Here is a 22,153-nt window from a genome sequence, read left to right as displayed (position 1 = left end):
GTTGAAGGAATCCAGTCCTCTGTCAAGGAGAGAGAATTATACACGCCATGAGGCAATATAGGAAAGTCAGTTGGGCCAAGTCATGCAGTGCCTTATAGACCCCAGCAAAGTGTGCTCATTGTTCAGAAGTAACAGGAGCATTTTGAGCTTAGCCTGGTATATGCAAAAGCCCAGCAGCCTGAAGATGTCAATGTGTCAAGAGCTAGAAGCATAGCCTGTGCCAGTGGTACAGCCTGTTCTTTAGCATGAGGAAGCCCCGGAGTTTAATCCTCAGCACTAAAAAGCACCAACAGAGTCAGCACATGAATGTGGTTAAAGCACGAGGCGCAAGATTGGGAGGAAGTGGCTAGAGCAGAAAGGGAGCTTAGGGGTGGACAGGCTCTCAGGCTTTGGGGTATGGCTTCCCTGAGCTGCTTGGGCCCTCGATGAAGTGCCCATGCTCAGCCTGTGTGTGTTGTAGGGAATTGGGGGGGCTTAGTGAGGAGGCCTGCGGACGCTCTGAGCCTCCTGGGCCACAACTTGCAACTGTTGGGCTCCTAGAAGAGTCCATCAGCAAGAGGATGATGGCCTTTCTGCCTCTACTGCCCCGTGCTGCTCATCAAGACGCTTGTGGTAAAAGGGACATTCTGAAGTTCATCCTTGACTACGGCCACCCTGCGAAAGCCAGAACTGTGGATGTCTCCAGATTCTAGAAGCGCAGAAGCTCCACGAGGAAGGGAACGGATGGAGAAGCTGGGGATCTTGGCGGAAGGGTTGAAGCCATCTGAGGGAGCAACACGATCATTGTGACGTGTCAAGGGCCTCTTTCCAGAAGGTATTTGAAATAGCTCAGTGGAACATGGAGAAAACGACAGGGGTGTGACAATGCCTGCCTAGCAGTGTGAGGTCCTGAATTCAAACGCCACTACTGCCAGGAAAAAAAAGCTAAAGTAAAATATATATGTACAATAATGTATTATGTAGTCGGGTACTGGTGGCTCACACCTCTAATCCTAGCTACTCAAGAGGCTGAGATCTGAAGATTGTGGTTCAAAGCCAGCCGGGGCAGGAAAGTTTGTGACTCTAATCACTAAACTACCAAAACAAGCCAGAAGTGGAGCTATGGCGCAAAAGGTAGAGCACTAGCCTTGAGCAAAAAAGCAGCTCAGGGACAGTGTCTAGGCCCCAGGATGGGTACACACACACACACACACACACACACACACACACACACACACACACACAAATGCATGTGATTGGTTATGAGTATTTTCTATCCAAGAAGCAAGTTACATATTGTATTACTTTCAGGTATGAGTATTAAAATTGCCCTAGGTTCAGTCCCTAGTACTGCAAAATGAATAAGTAAATACAGAATAAATAAAAGCTTTAAAATTCTAAAGCTCATATTTTGTTTGAGTTCTTGAATAAAATTTGGGAACCAAAAAGCAGAGACAGGATGGTGATGCTGGAGACTGATGTGTAAACAAGCAGTGTGGAAACCACTGTCCAGACAATGGAAAGCCAGACAGCTGGGCACAGGACAGCATGGCCATTCTGCTTGGTAAAGCCGGCCCTGGGCCCTGGCTAAAGTGCACAATTGGAAGCAGGCAGGAAGTTATTGCATATTTGGACTAAAGGTAAAGGAGCAAGGCTTGAGAAGTTTTCCTGAGGAGGAACTAACGAAAAGGCAGTGCAGGGCTGGCCGTCGCTACAGGATGAGGCCTGAGGCTGGACAGAGCCATCTGGGATCAGGAAGCCATCCTGGAGAGAGTTCTCTGTGACTGCATAGGGCCAAGCTGGGAGGCTGCGCCCAGAGCTGAAGTAAAATCTTAGAATTACCTGGAGTTGGAAAAGGCAAAACACTCAAAGGTTGGGGCTGGGAATATGGCCTAGTGGCAAGAGCACTTGCCTCGTATACATGAAGCCCTGGGTTCAATTCCCCAGCACCACATATATAGAAAATGGCCAGAAGTGGCGCTGTGGCTCAAGTGGCAGAGTGCTAGCCTTGAGCAAAAGGAAGCCAGGGACAGAGCTCAGGCCCTGAGTCCAAGCCCCAGGAAAGGCCAAAAACAAAACAAAACACTCAAAGGTTATCCAACCTGCCCTGCCTTTATTTTTTTGGTGGTACTGGGGTTTGAACTCAGGATCTCACACTTGCTTCGCAGGTGCTCTGCCACTTGAGCCATACCCCCAGCCATTTTTGCTTCAGTTATTTTTCAGATGCGGTCTTGTGTTTTTGCCCAGGATGGGCCTTGGCCCATGATCTTCCCACACTTGCAGCATAGATGGATGTCAGGTGCTCAGCACCACACTCATTGAGATAGGGCTTCACTTTTTGCTCAACTTTGAAGGTTGGTATCCAATCTTCAGCCCCCTGATATCCACCTCCTGAATGGCTGGGCCCTGGCCCCTTATTTACAGGTGGGAACATTTGGTCAGGCCAGGGCACAGACTGGTGCTCTTGCTCCAGTCCTTTGCCTTGTTCTTGCTCTTGTCTCCTCAGACTTCATGGGTTTTGTATGGAAGGCAGGGAGCAGAAGCTAAGCCTCTGCCTGCCAGAGCCTTTCCCAACCAGCTGTGTCCCAGAACTGGAACTTCAGTGGGCCCAGGCTCCACATCCAGCAAAGGCAGGAGAAGCCCACCCTTATGGATGGGTGTGTTCTTCAGACGATGCCCTCTGAGCAGTATTTTAGCAAGGAAGAATTGCCCACATTCTCTGAGGAGGAGGATATGAAACTATTGCCAGAGAGCATCTGGCCTGCAGGCCAGCAGGACACGGAGGCCAGCCAGGAAGAGAAGCAAGGCCAAAAGCCAGGCATTGACCATGTGGCCCTGCGGCCAATTCAGACCTGCAAGCGGAAGTGGAGCTAGAGAGCAGGTCTAGGCTTCCCAGGCTTAGCAAAGCTGCCCGAATCCCTCCACCAGCAGACCTCAGGGAAGAAACCACCTGGCAGAATTGGGGCTTCCCTCAGAGATCCTGGTCCTGTATCCAGCCTGAGTGCTCCCCACCTTGTGGCTTGAAAGACTGCGGGGTCACAGGCCCCATGTGCTAAGCTCTCCTTTTTCCTCTCTGCTGCCCTTCATCCCAGCCCAGGCCCTGGGCCTGCAAGAGAGCAAGGGTTGTGCAATTCAAGGCTCGACTCTCAACACTTGGGCTTGCAGCACAGCCAGAAGGACCTTTTGGCTGGGAACCCTGGGAAGGCTTTGCCACACCTGCCAACAACAGGCTGAGCACCTGCCCTGTACCAGGGCCAGAAGATCAAGAATGGAGATAAAGTGAAGAGGAGGGTAAAACAAGATAGGCCAGGAGCCAGGATGTAGCTCAGTGGTAGAGCACTTGCCCAGCAAGTGTGTGGCTCTGGGTTTTATTCCCAGCACCTCAAAAGCATACAATATTGGCAGCCATGCAGTAGTGGCACAACTGTAATCCTAGCTCCTGAGGAGGCTGATGATAGCCAGAGGATCATAGTTTGAAGCCAGTCTAGGAAAAGAGTTTGCATGATGTTATTTTTGTTTGTCATAGTACTTGAATTCAGGTCCTAGGCACTGTCCCTGAGCTCTTTTTGCTGAAGGCTAGTGCTCTACCACTTTAAGCCACAGCACCTCTTCCAATTTTCTGCTAGTTAATTGGAGATAAGAGTCTCATAGACTTTCCTGCCCAAGCTGGCTTTGAACCACCATCCTTAGATCTTAGCCTCCTCAGTAGTTAGGATGACAAGGCGTGAGCCACCGGTGCATGGCAACTTTGCAGTATTCTATCTTCAAAATAACCAGAAAAAAATCTGGGCAGGTAAGCAAGTGGGACACCTAAGTTAAAACTCAGTCTTTTTGTTATTGACCAAAAAATAAAAAAAAAAAGGGCTGGGAATATGGCCTAATGGTGGAGTACTTGTCTCCCATACGTGAAACCCTGGGTTTGATTCCTCAGCATCACATATATAGAAAAAGCCAGAAGTGGCACTGTGGCTCAGGAAGCCAGGGACAGTGCCCAGGCCCTGAGTTCAAGCCCCAGGACTGGCAAAAAAACAAAACAAGGGACTAGGAAAATGGCCTAGTGGTAAAGTGCTCGCCTCGTATACATGAAACCCTGGGTTCGATTCCTCCTCAGCACCACATACATAAAAAAAAAGCCAGGGGCTGGGAATATGGCCTAGTGGCAAGAGTGTTTGCCTCCTACACATGAAGCTCTCAGTTCAATTCCCCAGCACCACATATATGGAAAACGGCCAGAAGGGGCGCTGTGGCTCAGGTGGCAGAGTGCTAGCCTTGAGCGGGAAGAAGCCAGGGACAGTGCTCAGCCTTGAGTCCAAGGCCCAGGACTGGCCAAAAAAAAAAAAAAAAAAAAAAAAAGCCAGAAGTGGTGCTTTGGCTCAAGTGGTAGAGTCCTAGCCTTGAGCAAAAAGAAGCCAGGGACAGTGCTCAGGCCCTGAGTTCAAGCCCCAGGACTGGCAAAAAAAAAAAAAAAATGACAGGGACATTCTAGCTGGGCAGTGGTGGCTCGCACCTGTAATGGGGGGTGGAGGGGGGAAATTTGCCAATACCTTGATACTTGAGTATAGGGAATTATATTTTCTATTTCAGGGTTGACTCAAGTGGTACTACATCTATCTAGCAAGCACAGACCCTGAGTTCAAATCTCAGTAACACCATTAGTTTAAAAACTAATAAAAGTGGCCTGGTGCTGGTGGCTCATATCTATAATCCTAGGTACTCATGAGGCTGAGATCTGAGGATCAGGGTTTGAATAATAATAAAAGCCCAGGGTCCCCTTGCCCCAGGCAATCAATGACAGCTCTGGTGGTGGTGGTACTGGGGCTTGAAATCGGGGCCTGGGCACAGTCCTTTAACTTTTTGCTCAAGGCTAGCATTCTACCACTTGAGTCACAGCTCCACTTCTGACATTTTGGTAGTTAATTGAAGATAAAGTCTCACAGACTTTCTTACCAGGTCTGTATTCAATACATATGCTGTCTACTGAGATCCTCCCTGGCCTGCAAGATCCAGATCAGGTACCTGAACGGGAGCTGGGGCACTGGGAAGCCATCTCTACTCCCATGCCCAGACTCCTCCCAGCCAGGGGACTTTCCAAACTAGACGCATGCCAGAATCCTCCCCACTCTTCCTTGCCAGGAAAGCGGCAGCCCAGCGCTGAGTAGCTCAGCATCCAAGTCCAGAGACGCTGCCAGAAATGGCCACATGATAATCAACAAAGGAAATAGTAGAGATGCCAGATTTACCATTCAGCTCTCACTGTGACAGATGGGTGACCACAATCTGTTCATTATCTGAATCTTGGCTACAACTTCCCTGTATGCTGGGATCTTTTTTTTTTTGGCCTGGCCTGCATAGTCCCTGGAATGACATTTGTTGAGGTGGAATCTCAAGCACTTTTTATGCCCTGGCTGGTCTTGAACTGCCATCTTGATCTCTGCCTCTCAAGTAGCTACAATTACAGGCTGGGGCTACCATTCTCAGAACCCAGGTTTTTATGAGCGTCATTGATGAAGAAACTGAGACTCAAGGATAGGAAGTGACAATATGGAATCTCTTAGATCGCTCCTTAGAAAAGGGTTGACACCTCAAAACCCAGGCGGTATGACCTACCAGGTTACTGTTGCTATTAGACCTCTCTTCTTTGCCCTCCAGAGACCCTAACACTCCAGCCCCATTAGGCGTGTGAGGCTGGCACTTCTGTTACTCTCCCTATCCCAGAGTCAACACTGGCAAGGGCCTGGGTGCTGCTTCCTGCTGGGGGGCCTGATGACTGGAGCCTTGTGGAGGAGCCGAATACCCCCCCAGTCCTCTTCCAGCCTGATGTGTCCCTGCTGCAGGGCCTGCTGGATGGTGACGATGAGGACATCGAAGGCCAGCTCCACATTGCAGTTGTTTGTGGCTGAGGTCTCCAGGAAGGTCATGCCCAGGGAGGCAGCCAGGCCCTCAGCCTCCTGGGTGGAGACACAACGGGTATTCTGCAGGTCACTCTTGTGGCCAACCAGCAGGAAGATCACTTTGTCCGGGCCCTGAATGGACAGGACTTCCTGGTGCCAGTATTGGATGTGTTCAAAGGATTCTCTGTTTGTCACGTCAAAGACCAGCAGGACACCCACCAGGTTGCGGTAGAAGGACCTAGTGATGCACCTGGATGGGGAAGTAAAGTGGGAGAGGTTTATGCCTTCAAGACACCTGCAGAGGGCTGGGTGGGGCTTAAGTGGTAGCCTGCTTGGCAAAGCACAAGACTCCAGTACCTCCCCACAAAATAGATACCCATGGAGGTAGGACCCACCCCTGGTACCCACAGAATGCTGCACACCCCATTCTAGTTTATTTCCCACTGTTTCCCTCTGCCTCAGTCCCTGTTTGTGACTCTCACAGGAGACTGGGTGCTCTCTGGTTAGGGAGAATGTCACACAGCCCATGAGCCACTCCCCCAGTCCTGGAGGTGGCAGGCTGATATATCCCTGATTTTGGATTTGTGTGTGTGTGTGCGTGCACGCGAGCCCATGAGCGTGTGCTCACTGGTCCTGGGGCTTGAACTCAGGACCTGGGTCCAGATCCTGAGCTATCCTTGGTCATGATTAGCACTCTACCACTTGAGCCACAGCTCTACTCATGTGGCTTTTGGGTGGTTAACTGAAGATAAGAGGTTCATGGACTTTCTTTCCTGGGCTGGCTTTGGAACTGCGATTCTCAGATCTCAGCTCCTTGAGAAGCTAGAATTACAAGCTTGATCCACTAGTGCCCAGCCTGGTGTGTGTGTGTGTGTGTGTGTGTGTGTGTGTGTGTGTGTGTGTGTGTGTTTTCCTGGGGCTTGAACTCAGGACCTAGGTACTGTCCCTGAACTTTTTTACTCAAGGCTATGAGGGGCTATGTCCTACCACTTGAGTTACACCTCCATTTCCAAGACTGTATTTTGTTCTTCATTCTTTGCTGGGCAAACTCCTACTCATCCTCAAGGTTCTTCCTTTGACTCTCCCATTACACCCCCTCTCCTCCTGGCGGGTCATTTAGTCCTCCGAGTTCAACCCCGCCCCCCACCCCACCCCCCCAGACCTGGGTCTCCCTAGGGCTGGGGGAGGAGCGGGGAGGGTCAGAGCTTGCCTCCTGCCTGGAGGCGTGCTCACCCGAAGCGTTAGGATGGAGGATCTCGTGGGGACCCCCAGACCTCTACTTGGGCCACTGCAGCTGGCACTGCAGGAGGGCTCCCAAGGCCAGGTGCGCTGGCGGGGGACCCCGGCCCTCCCGCGATGCCCCACGCCGCACCTGAAGCGCTCGTGGCCCGCGGTGTCCCAGAGCTGCAGCTTGACGCTCGGCCCCGCGGGCAGCTGCAGCACCCGGCTGTAGAACTCGACGCCCACCGTGGGCTCGGGCTCTGCCTCGGCCTGGGGCTCCGGGGTCCCCACGTAGCGCCGCAGCAGCGACGTCTTGCCCACCGCGGCGTCCCCCAGCAGGGCGATCCGGAACTGATAGCAGGTCTCCATGGCCTCCGGGCGGGGGCCGGCCCCGCCCTGCCCGTCACAAGGCCAGGGACTCCGCAGTGCCACTCTCCGAGGCAGACAGTGACCCGTCTTCCCCCTGGCTCCCATAGCTAAGGCGAGGGGGCGTGGCGGGAGCCCGAGCCCAGCCTCCCAGCTCACCTCTCATTGGGAGGTTTCTCCTCCAGCCCCACCCCTGGGGTCCCCTTTGGGCTTATCTCGGGACTGGACGCCGCTCTGGGGAATGGGTGGTTTACAGATGCCCCCTCCACAGGTGCCCCTGTAGCCCTGCTTGAGGCCTCTGGTTCAAGGTTCAGGTGGTGTGCCCCACGGGCCCTCGGCTTCTGTCGTTGTCTCTGTGCCCCACGCATTCTAGCACTGGAGGCGGGGCAGACACCCAGACATTCGCTGATGTCTGCAGCCCGGAGGGAGCGGCCGCTGCCAGAGTTCTGTGTGCTTTGTGGGCAGTAACCATATGGCAAGGAGCAGTGCAAGGAGACTGAGGCCTGCTTGTCCCTTGTTCCTTACTCCCTAGAGTCCTCACAAAAGGGAGCACAAGAGCCTGGTAGGCGCCAGTGGCTAATGCCTGTAATCTAGAGGCTGAGATCGGAGGATCCCAATTGGAAGCCAGCCCAGGAAGCAAAGTCTGTCATCCTTTATCTCCAATTAACTAGCAAAAAGCAGGAAGCGGAGTTGTGGTTCAAAATGGCAAAGCCCTATGGGGCTCAGGTGGCTCACACCTGTAATCCTAGCTACTCAGGAGGCTGAGATCTGAGGTTCATGGTTCAAAGCCAGCTATGGAAAGTCTATGAGATTCTTATCACCAATTAACCACAGAAAAAAGCTGGAAGTAGAGCTGTGGCTCAAGTGGTAGAACACTAGCCTTGACCAAAAGAGCTCAGGGACAGCACCCAAGTGCAGAGTTCAATCCCCAGGACTGGCAAAAAAACAAAACAAAACAAAACCCTGAGTTCAAGTTCTAGCACCAGCACATACACAAAAATAAGTCCACAGTTCAAACAGCAGTAGAAATAAAGTAACCAGACAAAGAGATAGTTGCTGGAGGAAGCCCTGGAGCCAGCTCTGCTGAACTGCAGCCTATTCTTTAAACTGGTCAATTATATACCTTTTAATCTTTTTTTTTTTTTTTTTGCCAATCCTGGACTTGGACTCAGGGCCTGAGCACTGTCCCTGGCTTCTTTTTGCTCAAGGCTAGCACTCTGCCACTTGAGCCACAGTGCCTCTTCTGGCCTTTTCTTTATATGTGGCACTGAGGAATTGAACCCAAGGCTTCATGTATATGAGTCAAGCACTCTTGCCACTAGGCCATATTCCCAGCCCCACTTCTAATCTTGGTTGTTTTTTTTGGACTCAGGGCCTGAGCACTGTCCCTGGCTTCTTTTTGCTCAAGGCTGGCACTCTGCCACTTGAGCCACAGCGCCACTTCTGGCCATTTTCTGTATATGTGGTGCTGGGGAATGAAACCCAGGGCTTCATGAATAGGAGGCAAGCACTCTTGCATCTAGGCCATATTCCCAGTCCTGGAAGCCTTGTTTGTTTTTGTTTTTGCCAATCCTGGGGCTTGGACTCAGGACCTGAGCACTGTCTCTGGCTTCCTTTTGCTCAAGGCTAGCACTCGACCATTTGAGCCACAGCGCCACCTCTGGCTGTTTTGCATGATATGAGGCAAGCACTTTGCCACTAGGCCATATTCCCAGCCCCCACTTCTAATCTTTTCCAGAAAAAATTTTAGGTCTTTTTTTTTTTTTTGTACTGTACCATTTTGAGCCACAGCTCCACTTCTGGTTTCTAATGGTTAACTGGAGATGAGTCTCTCCGACTTTCCTTCTCAAGCTGGCTCTGAACCACCAGCCTCAGATCTCAGCCTTCTGAGTAACTAGGATTACAGGCAAGTGCCACCAATGCCCAGCTCAGATTCTCCTAATTACCCCAGATGAGTTAACATGCAAAAAAGTTGAGTCATTTAGCATACACATACACAACACACCTGAAGTGGGGTTCGCTATAATGTAACGGGGTTCCCCCCCAAGGGAGGGGATTCCTGGTTCCCCCAAGAGTCCACCACACAGTCTCCAGCTACAAGATGATAAAAAGATGGATTTATTGGGGAAGTAAAAACCAAACTGACCGGCCTTGGTGGCAGCCCAGACTCAGGAGCTGGAACCGCGGACACGTGTGGCCTTCCAGCCTGGTTATAAGGCAAACATCACAGTCAAACTTGCCACACACAGGTGGCCAATGAGGATACAGCACTTACAGAGCATGCTAGGCCGCACACAGGTGGTCAATAGAGTTACAGTCTGTCTCCTAGTATCTATTTGAACCAACCTATCATTCTAGTTAGAATTGGCATATGGATTTGATGTCAGATGGACACGTCTACTCCTGGGAGGGCACAGGTTCCCTTGAACCTTCCAGGCTTCAGGTGGTCAATTTACATAACTTATCATAATAAAGGGGAACTTCCCTGGATAGGGTGGGGGAGGGTTTAGTGAAGATGGAGTTGGCTTCTGCTCTAATCTGAGCTGGAGTCACTCTGATGCCCCTCCATAGTCAATGATGGCGCTGGCCAGATCTGACCTCCCTATTACATTCCCTGTTTTTTTTTCTTGTACATAAAAATCAACTCATTGATTTCTCTTTTGGAGAGCTTAATCTTGCCTGGACTGTAGCATGACTCCACCCACAGGTTTCTGGGGAGAGCAAGGATGAGACAAGAGCCAGTCTGATGTGACTGCTGCTCTTAAGCTTGCACCCAGAAAGAACCGGTTATCTATGAGGTCCATCCCCAGGACAGCTGCAGGTGTTCTCACAGGTTTTAAATCTCCACCCAGTTACCTAGGTAACTGACACACCTTCTCTGAGGTCGTACCCTAGTTCATCTGGACACTCTAATACACTTGGATACACCTCCCACCCAAGCATCGCCTGGGAGTAACTCTGTAGCCTGCCACGCATGTTTTTCTTAATAGAGCACAACTCCAGTTAACTTAGAGAAGTGGGAAGGTTACCACAGACAGAATGTCCCCCCAAAATCTTAGCTTTACTACCCACTATCACAGACGACTGGCAAATTCCTGCCCAGTAGATAGACATGGGCATTAGGAAGGCATGCTTACAAACTATTCTTCTAGGACCTCCCGGCTCTGGTTAACTTTTGAAGGGCCAAACACAAAGAGTGACTCTGAGATCTGACACCATCTCTGCCATCCAAGCAGTGGCTTGCTGCCTCTGGATGCTCCATTTGTCCCAGGAGTGACTTTTCCACTTTGAGGTAAATGCACCTTTGGCATTTCTCTCTGTCGTTGCTGGACTTGGACTCAGGGTCTGAGTGCTGTCCCTCAGCTCTCCAGCTCAAGACTAGCACTCTACCACTTTGAGCCTCAAAGCGACTCACAACTCTGTTCCCAGCACTCTGCTGGCTGATTATAGAGACAAGACTCTCACAGGACTCTCACAGGGACCTTTCTCTGCCCTGGGCTGGCTGTGAACCGCAGATCATGAGTCTGTACATAAGGCCACTTTACTCCAATTAAGGCAACAAGGTGGTCCACACAGAATAGTTTTTTTTTTTTTAGAAATTCCCCTTTAATTTTTTTTTTTGGCTAGTCATGGGGCTTGGACTCAGGGCCTCAGCACTGGTCCCTGGCTTCTTTTTGCTCAAGGCTAGCACTCTGCCACTTGAGCCACAGCGCCACTTCTGGCCATTTTCTGTATATGTGGTGCTGGGGAATCGAACCCAGGGCCTCATGTATATGAGGCAGGCACTCTTGCCACTAGGCCATATCCCCAGCCCCAGAAATAGTTTTTAAGTATGCTCTTACCTGGAACTTATTAAGGGCCAATGTTAGGAATCATCTGTCCTCTGTGGGTCTATTGAAACTGTTACAAAAAGCCTATAGACTGGAATAGCAATTCCACTTTGGAACAATAGGACAATTTTACTTCAAATTTCTTTTTTTTTTTTTTTTTTGGCCAGTCCTGGGCCTTGGACTCAGGGCCTGAGCACTGTCCCTAGCTTCTTCCCGCTCAAGGCTAGCACTCTGCCACCTGAGCCACAGCGCCCCTGCTGGCCGTTTTCCATATATGTGGTGCTGGGGAATCGAACCGAGAGCTTGATGTGTAGGAAGCAAGCTCTCTTGCCACTAGGCCATATTCCCAGCCCCCCATTCTTACTCTTTATCAAAGTCACAAGAACATTACTAGTTTAAATGTTTCACAAATGTCCATTTTAGTGGGTCATCACCAGATTGCACCACCTTCCATTTGTCCTCCTTGGTCAGGTTAGCTGCTTTGACATGGGAGGCATGGATCCAGGCTACCTTGACAGCAGTAGGAGTGGTCAGGACTACCGTGTAGGGGCTTTTCCAGAGGGGCTCCACACCACCTGTCCTGGCACAACAGGGTGTAAGGCTGGGGCATCCTTGGGCAGCTTCTCATGAGCAGCCTTGATCTGGGAGTAAAGTTCATTTTGGACTCTCTGCAGGGCCTTTAAGGACTGTAATGTTGGTTAGACAATTCAGCTATTGCTTCAGAACCAAGCTTAGAGCATAAGGGAGGAGGCCTCCAGAACATTATCTCATAAGGTGTGATGCCCTTAAAGTATGGTGTACAGCGTACCCACAGAAGGGCAAATGGTAGGAGGGCTATCCAGTTTTTGCCAGTCCAAGGGTCAATTTGGTTAAGGTCTCCTTTAAAGTGCTATTCATCTTCTCTACCTGACCTGAACTTTGGGAGTGATAGGCACAATGTAATTTCCAATTAATCCCCAATGACTTACCCAAAAGCTGGGTTACCTGAGAGATGATGACTGTGGGTTTTCTTTTTATTATTATTATTATTAATTAATTATTTTTTTGTTTGTTTTTTGGCCAGTCCTGGGGCTTGGACTCAGGGCCTGAGCACTGTCCCTGGCTTCTTTTTGCTCAAGGCTAGCACTCTGCCACTTGAGCCACAGCGCCACTTCTGGCCGCTTTCTGTATATGTTGTACTGGGGAATTGCACCCAGGGCCTCATGTATACGAGGCAAGCACTCTTGCCATTAGGCCATATCCCCAGCCCTACCTGAGAGATGAAAGCAGGGCCATTGTCTGAGCCTATGGCTACTGGGAGTCCAAACCTGGGAATTATCTCCTCTAGGAGCTTCTCTGTTACGGTCTGTGCTGTTTCCCACTTGGTTGGGAAAGCTTCCATCCATCCTGAAAAAGTGTCTACAAAAACTAACAGGTATTTATATCCATACTTGCCTGTTTTTACCTCAGTAAAGTCTACCTCCCAATAGGCTCCTGGCACTGTTCCTCTTTCCCTCCTTCCTTTGACAGCTACTCCGCCAGCCGCGTTTGTCCTCTGGCATGGCACACCGGCTGGTATTATCTTCTAACATTTTGTCCATTTCAGGTATATAGTAGAACCAGCGGATCAATTCCACTAGCTTGCTCTTTCCTAGATGAGTTCCCTGGTTATTTGCTTAATGAGAGTCCGTCCTAATGCTCATGAAAGAATAATTCTTCCACTGTGAGTCTGTTTCCAGTTTCCCTTTTCACTTACATTGTGAAGAGACTGGAGAACATTTTGATCTTCAGAAGAATACAGGCCCCTATCTCTTGCAGCCACTTCCCGTGCGGCCTCTTCCACTCTCCAGTTCCCCTTTGCCTCCTGAGTTTCCCTTCTGATGTCCCGGGCAGTGCATTACAGCGACTGCCTTTGGCAACCATATGGCCTGAAGTAGGCCTAATATCTGTGCTTTGTTTTTGATGGTTTTTCCTTCTGCTGTCAGCAGCCCGCGTTTCTTGTAAATGGCCCTGTGTACATGTACAGTGGCAAATGCATACCTGCTGTCTGTATAGATGTTGACCTTCTTGTCCTTTCCCAGCGTCAGAGCTTGGGTTAGGGCAATGAGCTCAGCTTTTTGCTTTGAGGTGCTCACTGGTAATGGCTTGGCCCAGATGACCTGGTCCCCTTCCATGACCGCTGCTCCCGCTAGCCTCACTCCATCACATAGCTGCTCCTGTCAGGGAACATGGTCTTTTCTGCGTTGTGTAGCAGGACGTCCGTGAGGTCTGGTCGAATGCTGTGGACATGGGCCACAGCCTTCACACAGTCGTGCAGCACAGTCTGATCAGTGTCTGGCAGCAGGGTGGCAGGGTTGAGGGCTGTGGAAGCTCGGAAAGTCACTTTATGCTGGTTGAGCAACAGGGCCTGGTACTGTGTGAGCCTGGCATCGGACATCCACCAGTCCGGGGGGGCTTCGCAACAAGTTCTCAACCGCATGGGGAGTAGTTACCACTAGGTCCTGCCCCAATGTTAGCTTGTTAGAGTCTTTGGCTAGCTGAGCCGTTGCTGCAATCACCCTAAGGCAGGTAGGCCATCCTGATGCGACTGGGTCCAATTTTTTAGATAAGTTGGCCACTGGCCGATACCAGGGTCCTAAATTCTGAATTAGCATGCCTTTTCCTACTCCAGCCTTTTCGTCCATGAATAAGTGGAAAGGTTTGTGGATATCCGGAATGGCCAGGGCTGGAGCTGAGACTAGCTGCTTTTCAAGGGTCTGGAACGCCCATTCCTCTTCTTCTGTCCATCTAATATTTTCTCTTGGCCCTTTGGTAATCTCATATAAGGGCCGTGCTACTCCAGCAAACCCCAAAATCCAGAGTCTACAATACCCCACAGTTCCCAAGAATTCCCTTACTTGTCTCTTAGTCTTGGGAGTGGGGATCTGCATGACGGCTTGCTTCCTGGAGTTCGACAAGGTCCTGAGTCCTTTGAGATTGTACCCGAGATAACATGGCTCTCGGTGCACAGCTGGGTCTTCTTTGCTAAGACCCCGTAGCCAAGTCCCTGTAGCACCTTTAGGAGCCCTTCAGTCACTTGTAAGCAGATCTCCTCTGTTTCTGCAGCTATCAACAAAGGAACAAGGAAACCTCAGGGAAAGAGTTGGTACTCACAGAGGTCTGTGTGCAGTGCCTCATCAAAGATGGTGGGGGAGTTCTTGAACCCTTGAGGCAGCCGGGTCCAGGTCAGTTCTCCTTGATATCCATTCTCTCGATCTGCCCACTTGAAGGCAAATAGGGGCCGACTGGCCTTCGCCAGCGGGATGCTGAAGGCATCCTTCAGGTCTAGGACTGTATAAACCTGTTTCTTGGGGTCAAGCATGCTGAGCAGAGTATATGGGTTAGGTAGAGTTGGGTGAATGTCTTCAACCCTCTTGTTCACTTTTCTTAAGTCTTACACCGGCCTATAGTTGCCTGTCTCTGCCTTCTTTATGGGGAGAAGTGGTGTATTCCAAAGCAACTGGCACGGGACCAGTATCCCCGCTTGTTGGAGGCGGTTGATATGGACCCTGATCCCCTCTCTTGCTTCTGAGGCTATGGGGTACTGTGTCACTCTCACAGGCTCAGCAGAAGCCCTCAGCTGGACCAGCACTGGGCTCTGATGGACAGCTAGGCCTGGGGGGGTGGTTTCTGCCCACACTTGGGGAAACCTCTCTTGGAGCTCCTGGAGGAGTTTGAGAGGGTGACTGTTTTCATTGGTCTGGTGCAGAACATATTCCTAGGCTATTGGCAGTGATAGCTTTAGGGTCTGGTTCTCCTTTAGGGGTCTCAAGTCAACTTTAATCTGCGTTGCCTCAAACTTGATTTGTGCTCCCAATTTGTGTAATAAGTCTCTCCCCAGTAAGAGGTATGGACACCCGGGCATTACTAAAAACGAATGGGTCACAGTTCCTTTGTCCAAGTCCACTTTTCAACTTGTAGTCCGTTGATAACTTTTAGATCCCATGGCCCCTTGTACTTTCGTCTTTTGGTTGGCCATCAGCCCTAAGGCCTGCTTTAAAACTGACATGTCTGCTCCAGTGCCCACTAAGAATCTGACTGGTTTTCCCTCCACTTTTAGAGTTACCCTAGGCTCTGGGAGGGGGGAGCCCCGACTCTGTCAATTATCCAAGGCCAGAGATTGGCCTCCCTTCTCTTTGGGCATTCTTCTCTCCAGTGCCCTTTTCCCCTTATAGTAGCCGCACTGATTCCTCCCTAACTTCCTCATTCTTTCCCTACTTCCACTTCTCCCTGGTCTCCTCTCACAGGGCTCAGAGCCCATTTTCCTCTTCTGTTCCTCTTGAGCGCGAGCAAAAATCTTAGCCAACTTCCTAATCTGTCTCTCTTCTGCAGAATCCCTGTTGTCAAAAACTCGGGTGGCAATCTCCACTAACTCCGACAAATTTTTTCCTTCAAACCCTTCAATTTTCTGAATCTTTCTTCTAATGTCCGGAGCTGCCTGTCCTACAAATGCTACATTAATCGCTTTTTTATTTTCCTCAGCCTCTGGATCTATAGGGGTATAAGTATGGTAAGCATCAAGGAGCCTTTCTAAATAGGCTGCCGGGGACTCATCCATTCCCTGTCTTACTTCCACTACCTTAGACAAATTAACAGGCCGCTTTCCAGCAGCCCGGAGACCGCCCAGAATAGTCTGGCGATAAACCTTTAGCCGCTCCCTACCTGCAGACGAATTCGGGTTCCAGTCCGGATTCCGGGAGGGGAGGGCTTCCTCTATCTCAAGGGGGTCTTCTGATGGCTTGCCATTGTTTCCTGGGACCAGCTTCTTGGCTTCCTGGAGAATCCTGTCTTTCTCCTCAGTGGTGAAGAGGACATCCAGGAGTTGCTGGATATCGGCCCAGGTGGGTCGATGAATCACAAAGAGAGTTTCTAATAAAGAGGTTAGGGCCTGAGGCTTCTTTGAGAAGGGAGGGTTCTGCTGTTTCCAATGTACTAGATCATTAGAAGTGAAGGGGACAGGAACCTCATAAGGGTGAGCCTGACCCTCTTCAGGGGGTCCCACTGGTCTACTGGGGGTGGGCCATACCAGCTGGCAGAAAGTAGTCGGTTTTCCAGGGAAGACACGATCACCAGATAACTTTGCTCTTTTCTCAAAATCTTTAAAATGTTCTAAGACCAGTTTTAGGGGAAGTTTCTCAGCGGGAGCCGCTTGTCGTCCCAAATTTTCCAATAAAACATGTCTGATAACAATAACAAGCAAAAGCAAAATCAAGGCCAGACACAGGTAGAGGAGCAGTTCCTCGGCGGTTTTTGCTTGTCCCATGCTTCCCTGTAGAGAAAAGTCAATCATAGCACTAGCAAGCAGCAGTAGAAGCGTGAACAGACACAGATAGACAAGACCACGCGCAGAACAAGGAACAAGGTCAGAATTCCTGTTCTTTTGACAAAATTCATACATGTCCTTCCCAATGAGGAACTCCAGAAGGGAGTCAAGGCGTCCCTTAACCGCCCGGGCCTTAGAGAGCTCTGCTGCGTCCAGCTTCTCTCTGTCTTAGGCCTACAGATGGTGCACCTTCAGATTCACACGGGCCCACTCTGGCAACCCCACAGACAGCCTTTCCACGCAGCACACTCTTACAGGCAGGGGGACCACTGGGCAGCCCAGCGCCCCTTTACAAACGGCCTGCTTCGGGTGGCCCTACAGCCGGTGCACTCTCCAGCACCTTTACAGGCGGGGGGCCCTAAACATACCTCCGGAGGTTCCTTTTCTTCACCTGGGCTTCTTCCCCAACAAAATATAGTGGTTAAGGACTCTTCCTGGCCAATGCATGAAGTATGAAGTGGGGTTCGCTACAATGAAACAGGGTTCCCCCCCAAGGGAGGGGATTCCTGGTTCCCCCAAGAGTCCACCACACAGTCTCCAGCTACAAGATGATAAAAAAGATGGATTTACTGGGGAAGTAAAAAGCGAACAAAAAGCGAACTGACCGGCCTTGATCGAAGCCCAGACTCGGAGCCGAAACTGCCAATCACGTGTGCAGCCCAGACTGGGGAGCTGGAACCACCGCGTGTGGCATTCCAGCCTGGTTATAAGGCAAACATCACAGTCAAACTTGCCACACGCAGGTGGCCAATGAGGATACAGCACTTACAGAGCATGCTAGGCCGCACGCAGGTATTCAATAGAGTTACAGTCTGTCTCCTAGTATCTATTTGAACCAACCTATCATTCTAGTTAGAATTGGCACATGGATTTTGCATCAGGTGGATACGCCTACTCATGGGAGGGCACAGGTTCCCTTGAACCTCCCAGGCCTCAGGTGGTCAATTTACATAATTTATCATAATAAAGGGGAACTTCCCTGGATAAGGGTGGGGGAGGGCTTAGTGAAGATGGAGTTGGCTTCTGCTCTAATCTGAGCTGGAGTCACTCTGATGCCCTCCACAGTCAATGATGGCGCTGGCCAGATCTGACCTCCCTATTTACAACACCCTCCTTGGCAACGGTGAGGAAATCCTGGACCTAGTGGTTTTGCCACATCATTGTTGCTAGAGACTTCAGGCTCTTTTCTTGAGCCTCATTTGCATTTAACTTTAGCCTTCCATAATTCCTGGACCAGAAGAATCGGATTGAATCCTTGCAAACTGTAAGGTTTATTAAAGTAGGTAGTCAGTAAAGGAGAACGCTGGCCTGTGTCCAAGATGAGGCGACCCCCCCCACTCCCTGCCCTGCCTGGAAGGGAGGTGTGGCCAGGGGAGGGGAGGTGCCTGCCTCTAGGTATGCCAGTTACCTAGGTGATGCAGGTACTGGGTGGGGACTTTAGACAGGCGAGGGACATCTGCTCGGGGCCCTCCTGGGGTGGGCTTTCCACAAATGAAAAGAGGGTCCAAGCGGTAGTCCATCCTCCCCCTCCGCGGAGGGTGGGGTTAGGGTTACATAGGCGTGTCCAGGCCATTCCGTGTGGCACTGAGATCGGCTCCTGCGTCCCTCGGGCCTGGGCCTTGGTCTGGGTGAGGACCTGCTCCAGGCAGGAGCCTGGATTAGGAATCCACGCTGAAGAGTTCAGGCTCAGCGTCAGCTCTGATCTCCCGAGTACCTAGGATGGCAGGCGTGAGCCGCCGGGGCCCGGTGGACAGCCTGCCACAGTCCTGCCAACCAACAGACCAATCAGGAAAAGATCTAACTTCCCGAGAAAAGCGCGGCGCCAGCCGGAGGCGCTGACATCTCTACCCAATCAGAGCGCTGTTCACACGCAGCTCAGACCCGCAAGCGCCATCTTGTGAGGAAGGCGCCATTTTTGAATCATTACCTTACGCCAACTATTTGGGCCCTAACTGCCTACCCCTGTGTCCCTTCGGAGTCCAGTCCCTCACGCCTCCTCTGGGAAGCCCTCCCCGAGTCCCTCCGGAACCCTCCCGGCCGCTGCTCCCCGCATCCCCGGCGGGCTCGGAGCACAGGCCGCTCGCAGCTCTCAGGGTGGTTGGAAAGTTGCCCTAGGCCGCGAATCCCGAGGGAAGGCGGGTCTGCCTCGGGTGTGAGCTCGGCACTCTGGAGCTCGTGGGGAGGAGCTGCTTCTCACCCAGGAAGACGACTCAGCGTCCCCGCGGCCCGGAGGCGCAGTCGCGGCCGGCACGCCCGCCAGGCGGGCTTTGGAAGACACGGACGCGCGGACTACATTTCCCAGAGGCCCCGGGAGTTCTGACGGACTACACTTCCCAGGGGCTCCGCGGTGGGGCGGATATAAGGGAGGGTATATAAGCCCGCGGCAGCGCTCGTTCAGTCCTTTTTGTTCTCCACCTCTGCTGTTTTGCCGTGCGTCTCCATTTCTCATCCCAGTTCGCCTCTTCCTGCCTCTCCTCTCACCTCGTCACCACCGGCCAACAAGCTATTTATCCCCCGAGGCTGCGAGATGGCGAGTTCAGCTTCCCGGCCTTTCCTGGGCTACAGAGATCTTGGAGGCGGCCGCATGCGCAGAGCGAGGAGCCGGAGTCGGCTGGTCCGCGCCCTCCACCTGGGCCTGGGCCGAGGGCTCGCTGGGGTCTGACGGGTGAGTGATCTGGGCAGCCGACTGGTCATGCACCAAAGGATTGGTGGTCTGTAACCCTCCTGGGGCTGCAGAGATGACCAGGGCCCGGAGGAGTAACGCGACTGGGACAATTTAATCGGCCTATGGTTACATAACCTAAATGGCCTTGGACAAGTAACAGCTCGTGCTTCCAGGAGCTCCAGGATTAGATACAAGGCCTAATTTCGGGAAGACTTGTTGCAGACCTCAGGCCCTAGTTTGTAGTGGGCATGGTCCAGTCGCTAGCGCTGGTAAATCAGCGTGAGAAAATGACGTTGAAACAGTTTTGAGGCCGGGCCTTGGTTGCTCATACCTGTAATGAGATCGGAGCATCAAAGCCAGATCAGGCAGACCAATCTCCAGTCAACCAGCAAGAAGCCAGAAGTGGCGACTTCTGCCTCGGATGGTAGCAGAAAAGCTCACTAGACCCTGAGTGGAAGCCCTACTACGGCATAAACAGGTCTGTAAAGATTAGCTGAAAACCCACATAAATTGTCAGTACACTGTGGTGGTTTGGAGGCCTACAGGTCTAGTTCTTTGGGGCTTTTCATGGTAGCTAAGCTGATCAGCTGCTTGGTTTTGAGGTACAGGGGCCCTTATCGAAGCTGCAACTGCTTCCTCATAGCTGCTGTGGTCAAAAAGGAGCCCAGAATAAGTTTTTTCCTTGACGGTCGCCGTTCTGTTTGTTGTAACTGATCTGCAACATTTTCGGGAAAAAACAACAGGATGGCAAAAGTGTTAGAATCCTGTTCAGCCTAACAGGAAGAAGATACAACCTAGGTCTGCCCTTCCCCCCCAAAAAAATTAGGTTCTTGTATGTTATTATCAGTAGGGATTTTGAGAATGTTGGACATGGGTTCTAGGGCCATCCAACGGGACATAGTACTGTGTACCTTCAAAGGAACAATAGGATGATGGTCTCTTTTGTCTTAGCTATGCTTGGTGAAAGTTGCTTGGAGGCTGGAGAGTGAGGACTGCGAGGGACATAGCTGATGACTCTTTAACAAGACAAGGTACTGGGGGACCACCTGCTGAGGTAGTATGTACAGCATGTTTCCAAGGGCTGTGGCTGACTGTGGCCACGGGATCTCCAACTGCATGCGAGAACAACTTGGAGAGACTTTGACAGTTCAGGTCTGCACAATACCTGTAGCTGCCACTCGCCTTTCCTATAATGCATTCACACCTGAGTTCAGGTGTGATCCTGCAGCTTCCGTGTATGTGTTTTTGCCCAGTCAGTCTCTGATTTGTTTTCACGCTTACCTTTGTTCTGCAGGTTTTCCGGTTTCCTTACCTTGAAAACTCCAAGGGAACTGCCCTGTATTTTGGAAATGCTTAGCCTAAGGTAAAGTTACAATGCTATTGATAGCTTTACCCTCTTCCCTTTCCCATCGGATCTGATTGCTGGTCTTGGTGGTCGTAACGGAGGGAAAGTAACTGTGAACCTTGCCCATACACTGCATTGCAGTGTGGCATAGCATGTGGGCTTGCTTCAAACATCTCCTCACGGTAAGTGGGGGCTGATTTGAGTATTAAATGTGAAGCTCTGGGCTGTCAGTGCAGCAATCATTGAATTGATGCATTTTGAATAGTGTCTTTATTTTTTTTTTAGGTCTAACTAGCAAAACAGTCATCTGATTATCTGCAGAGTTGGGTAAGTTAATGACTTCAGAAGCCTTTCCTTACACGATGTAGCAGATATCACTAACAGGTTTTTAAAGTCAATTTGTAATTTTGATGGGTGTTTGCAGCTTAATGTGGGCTGTTAGGCTGCACTCCCTCTAGCCATGAGTGCACACTGCTGGTCCTTGCTGTGGACCAAGTGCTGTAGCTCATGACTTCTCTGACATGAACTCCCCTCTGTACCAGAGGATTCAAGGCAGAAACGGTAGCTCAGGTGATTTTAGGCTTCCTGGTCCAGGATGAAACCTAATCTGAGTGGACATCTGTGGATGAGAAATGCGGATATGGGACTGAGACCAGCTTTTAGGAATATGCTTTGCTGGTGGAATATTAGGACAGAACTAACTCACTGGTCCACACTTCTTTTTCAGGAGAGGAGCATCTCAGGGAAGACGTTGGCAAAGGAGAACTGACTACGAAAATACCTGCGAGCAGATGCTTAATATACATGCCCTGTTTTTGTTTTTTTGCCAGTCCTGGAGGGCTTAGACTCAGGGCCTGAGCACTGTCCCTGGCTTCTTTTTGACCAAGCTTAGCACTCTGCCACTTGAGCCACAACGCCACTTCTGGCAGTTTTCTGTATGTGGTGCTGAGGAATCAAACCCAGGGCTTCATGTATATGAGGCAAGCACTCTTGCCACTACTAGGCCATATTCCCAGCCCCTACATGCCCTATTTGGGATCTATCTTTACCTCTTAGTTACAGGTGGTGAATAAAGTATTTCTGCCTATGTGTTTTGTTGTAGTTCCTTCATAAAAGTTGGTTAATTAATACTACGCCATCTAACATAGGGCTTGAGTGTTGTCCCTGAGTCCATTGTGCTCAAGGCTAGTGCACTGCCATTTTGAGTCATGGCCACACTTTCTGGTGGTTACTTGAAGAGTGTGCTGGCTTTGGGCCTCCTGAGTAGCTAGAATTAATAGGCTGAGGCAACAATGAAGGAAGACGTCAGCCAACTAACTAATTCAGGTCAGGTTGGCTCACCCTTTCCCCTCACATGGTAGAAGTGGTCTTGTGATAGTCTAGGTCAGCCCTCTCAACAATCCATCCCCCAGTGACTTATTCCAAATCAATCACCCTCTGGAAGTGCCCAGAGGGGAAAGGAACAATGAAAAACTAATCATTGGGACCAGACAGCTGCCTGCTGAGGGCTTTTTC

At 50.8% G+C, this 22,153-nt stretch overlaps 1 protein-coding gene, 1 long non-coding RNA gene and 4 other non-coding genes across 7 annotated transcripts; 5 read left to right on the top strand and 1 right to left on the bottom strand.

The window, feature by feature from the left end:
* Positions 1-5,580: 5,580 nt before the first annotated feature.
* On the bottom strand, positions 5,581-7,461 carry Rab42 (RAB42, member RAS oncogene family). The gene is made up of 2 exons (XM_048350658.1): positions 7,243-7,461; positions 5,581-6,120 (listed from the first exon to the last, which is right to left on the bottom strand). Exons 1-2 carry the CDS (start codon positions 7,458-7,460, stop codon positions 5,697-5,699), a joined length of 642 nt encoding a protein of 213 aa, XP_048206615.1. The 5' UTR covers position 7,461; the 3' UTR covers positions 5,581-5,696.
* Positions 7,462-19,045: 11,584 nt separating this feature from the next.
* On the top strand, positions 19,046-21,491 carry LOC125354812. 2 transcript variants are annotated; one of them, XR_007211548.1, is made up of 5 exons: positions 19,046-19,293; positions 20,245-20,324; positions 20,588-20,656; positions 20,924-20,965; positions 21,366-21,491. It is a non-coding gene; the product is annotated as an uncharacterized LOC125354812 (long non-coding RNA). The 2 variants fall into 2 exon arrangements; XR_007211547.1 differs by having other exon boundaries at positions 20,924-21,491.
* On the top strand, positions 19,900-20,035 carry LOC125355791. Its single transcript, XR_007211724.1, has one exon. It is a non-coding gene; the product is annotated as a small nucleolar RNA SNORA16B/SNORA16A family (small nucleolar RNA).
* On the top strand, positions 20,358-20,488 carry LOC125355802. Its single transcript, XR_007211735.1, has one exon. It is a non-coding gene; the product is annotated as a small nucleolar RNA SNORA44 (small nucleolar RNA).
* LOC125355803 lies at positions 20,685-20,813 on the top strand. Its single transcript, XR_007211736.1, has one exon. It is a non-coding gene; the product is annotated as a small nucleolar RNA SNORA61 (small nucleolar RNA).
* On the top strand, positions 21,223-21,296 carry LOC125355830. The gene has a single exon (XR_007211757.1). It is a non-coding gene; the product is annotated as a small nucleolar RNA SNORD99 (small nucleolar RNA).
* Positions 21,492-22,153: the final 662 nt, after the last annotated feature.

The sequence above is a fragment of the Perognathus longimembris genome, chromosome 7 (genome assembly GCF_023159225.1).
Source record: "Perognathus longimembris pacificus isolate PPM17 chromosome 7, ASM2315922v1, whole genome shotgun sequence".
Lineage (NCBI taxonomy): Eukaryota > Metazoa > Chordata > Mammalia > Rodentia > Heteromyidae > Perognathus > Perognathus longimembris.
The sequence above is the reverse complement of the archived record's forward strand: the minus strand, read 5'-3'. Positions and strand labels throughout refer to the sequence as shown.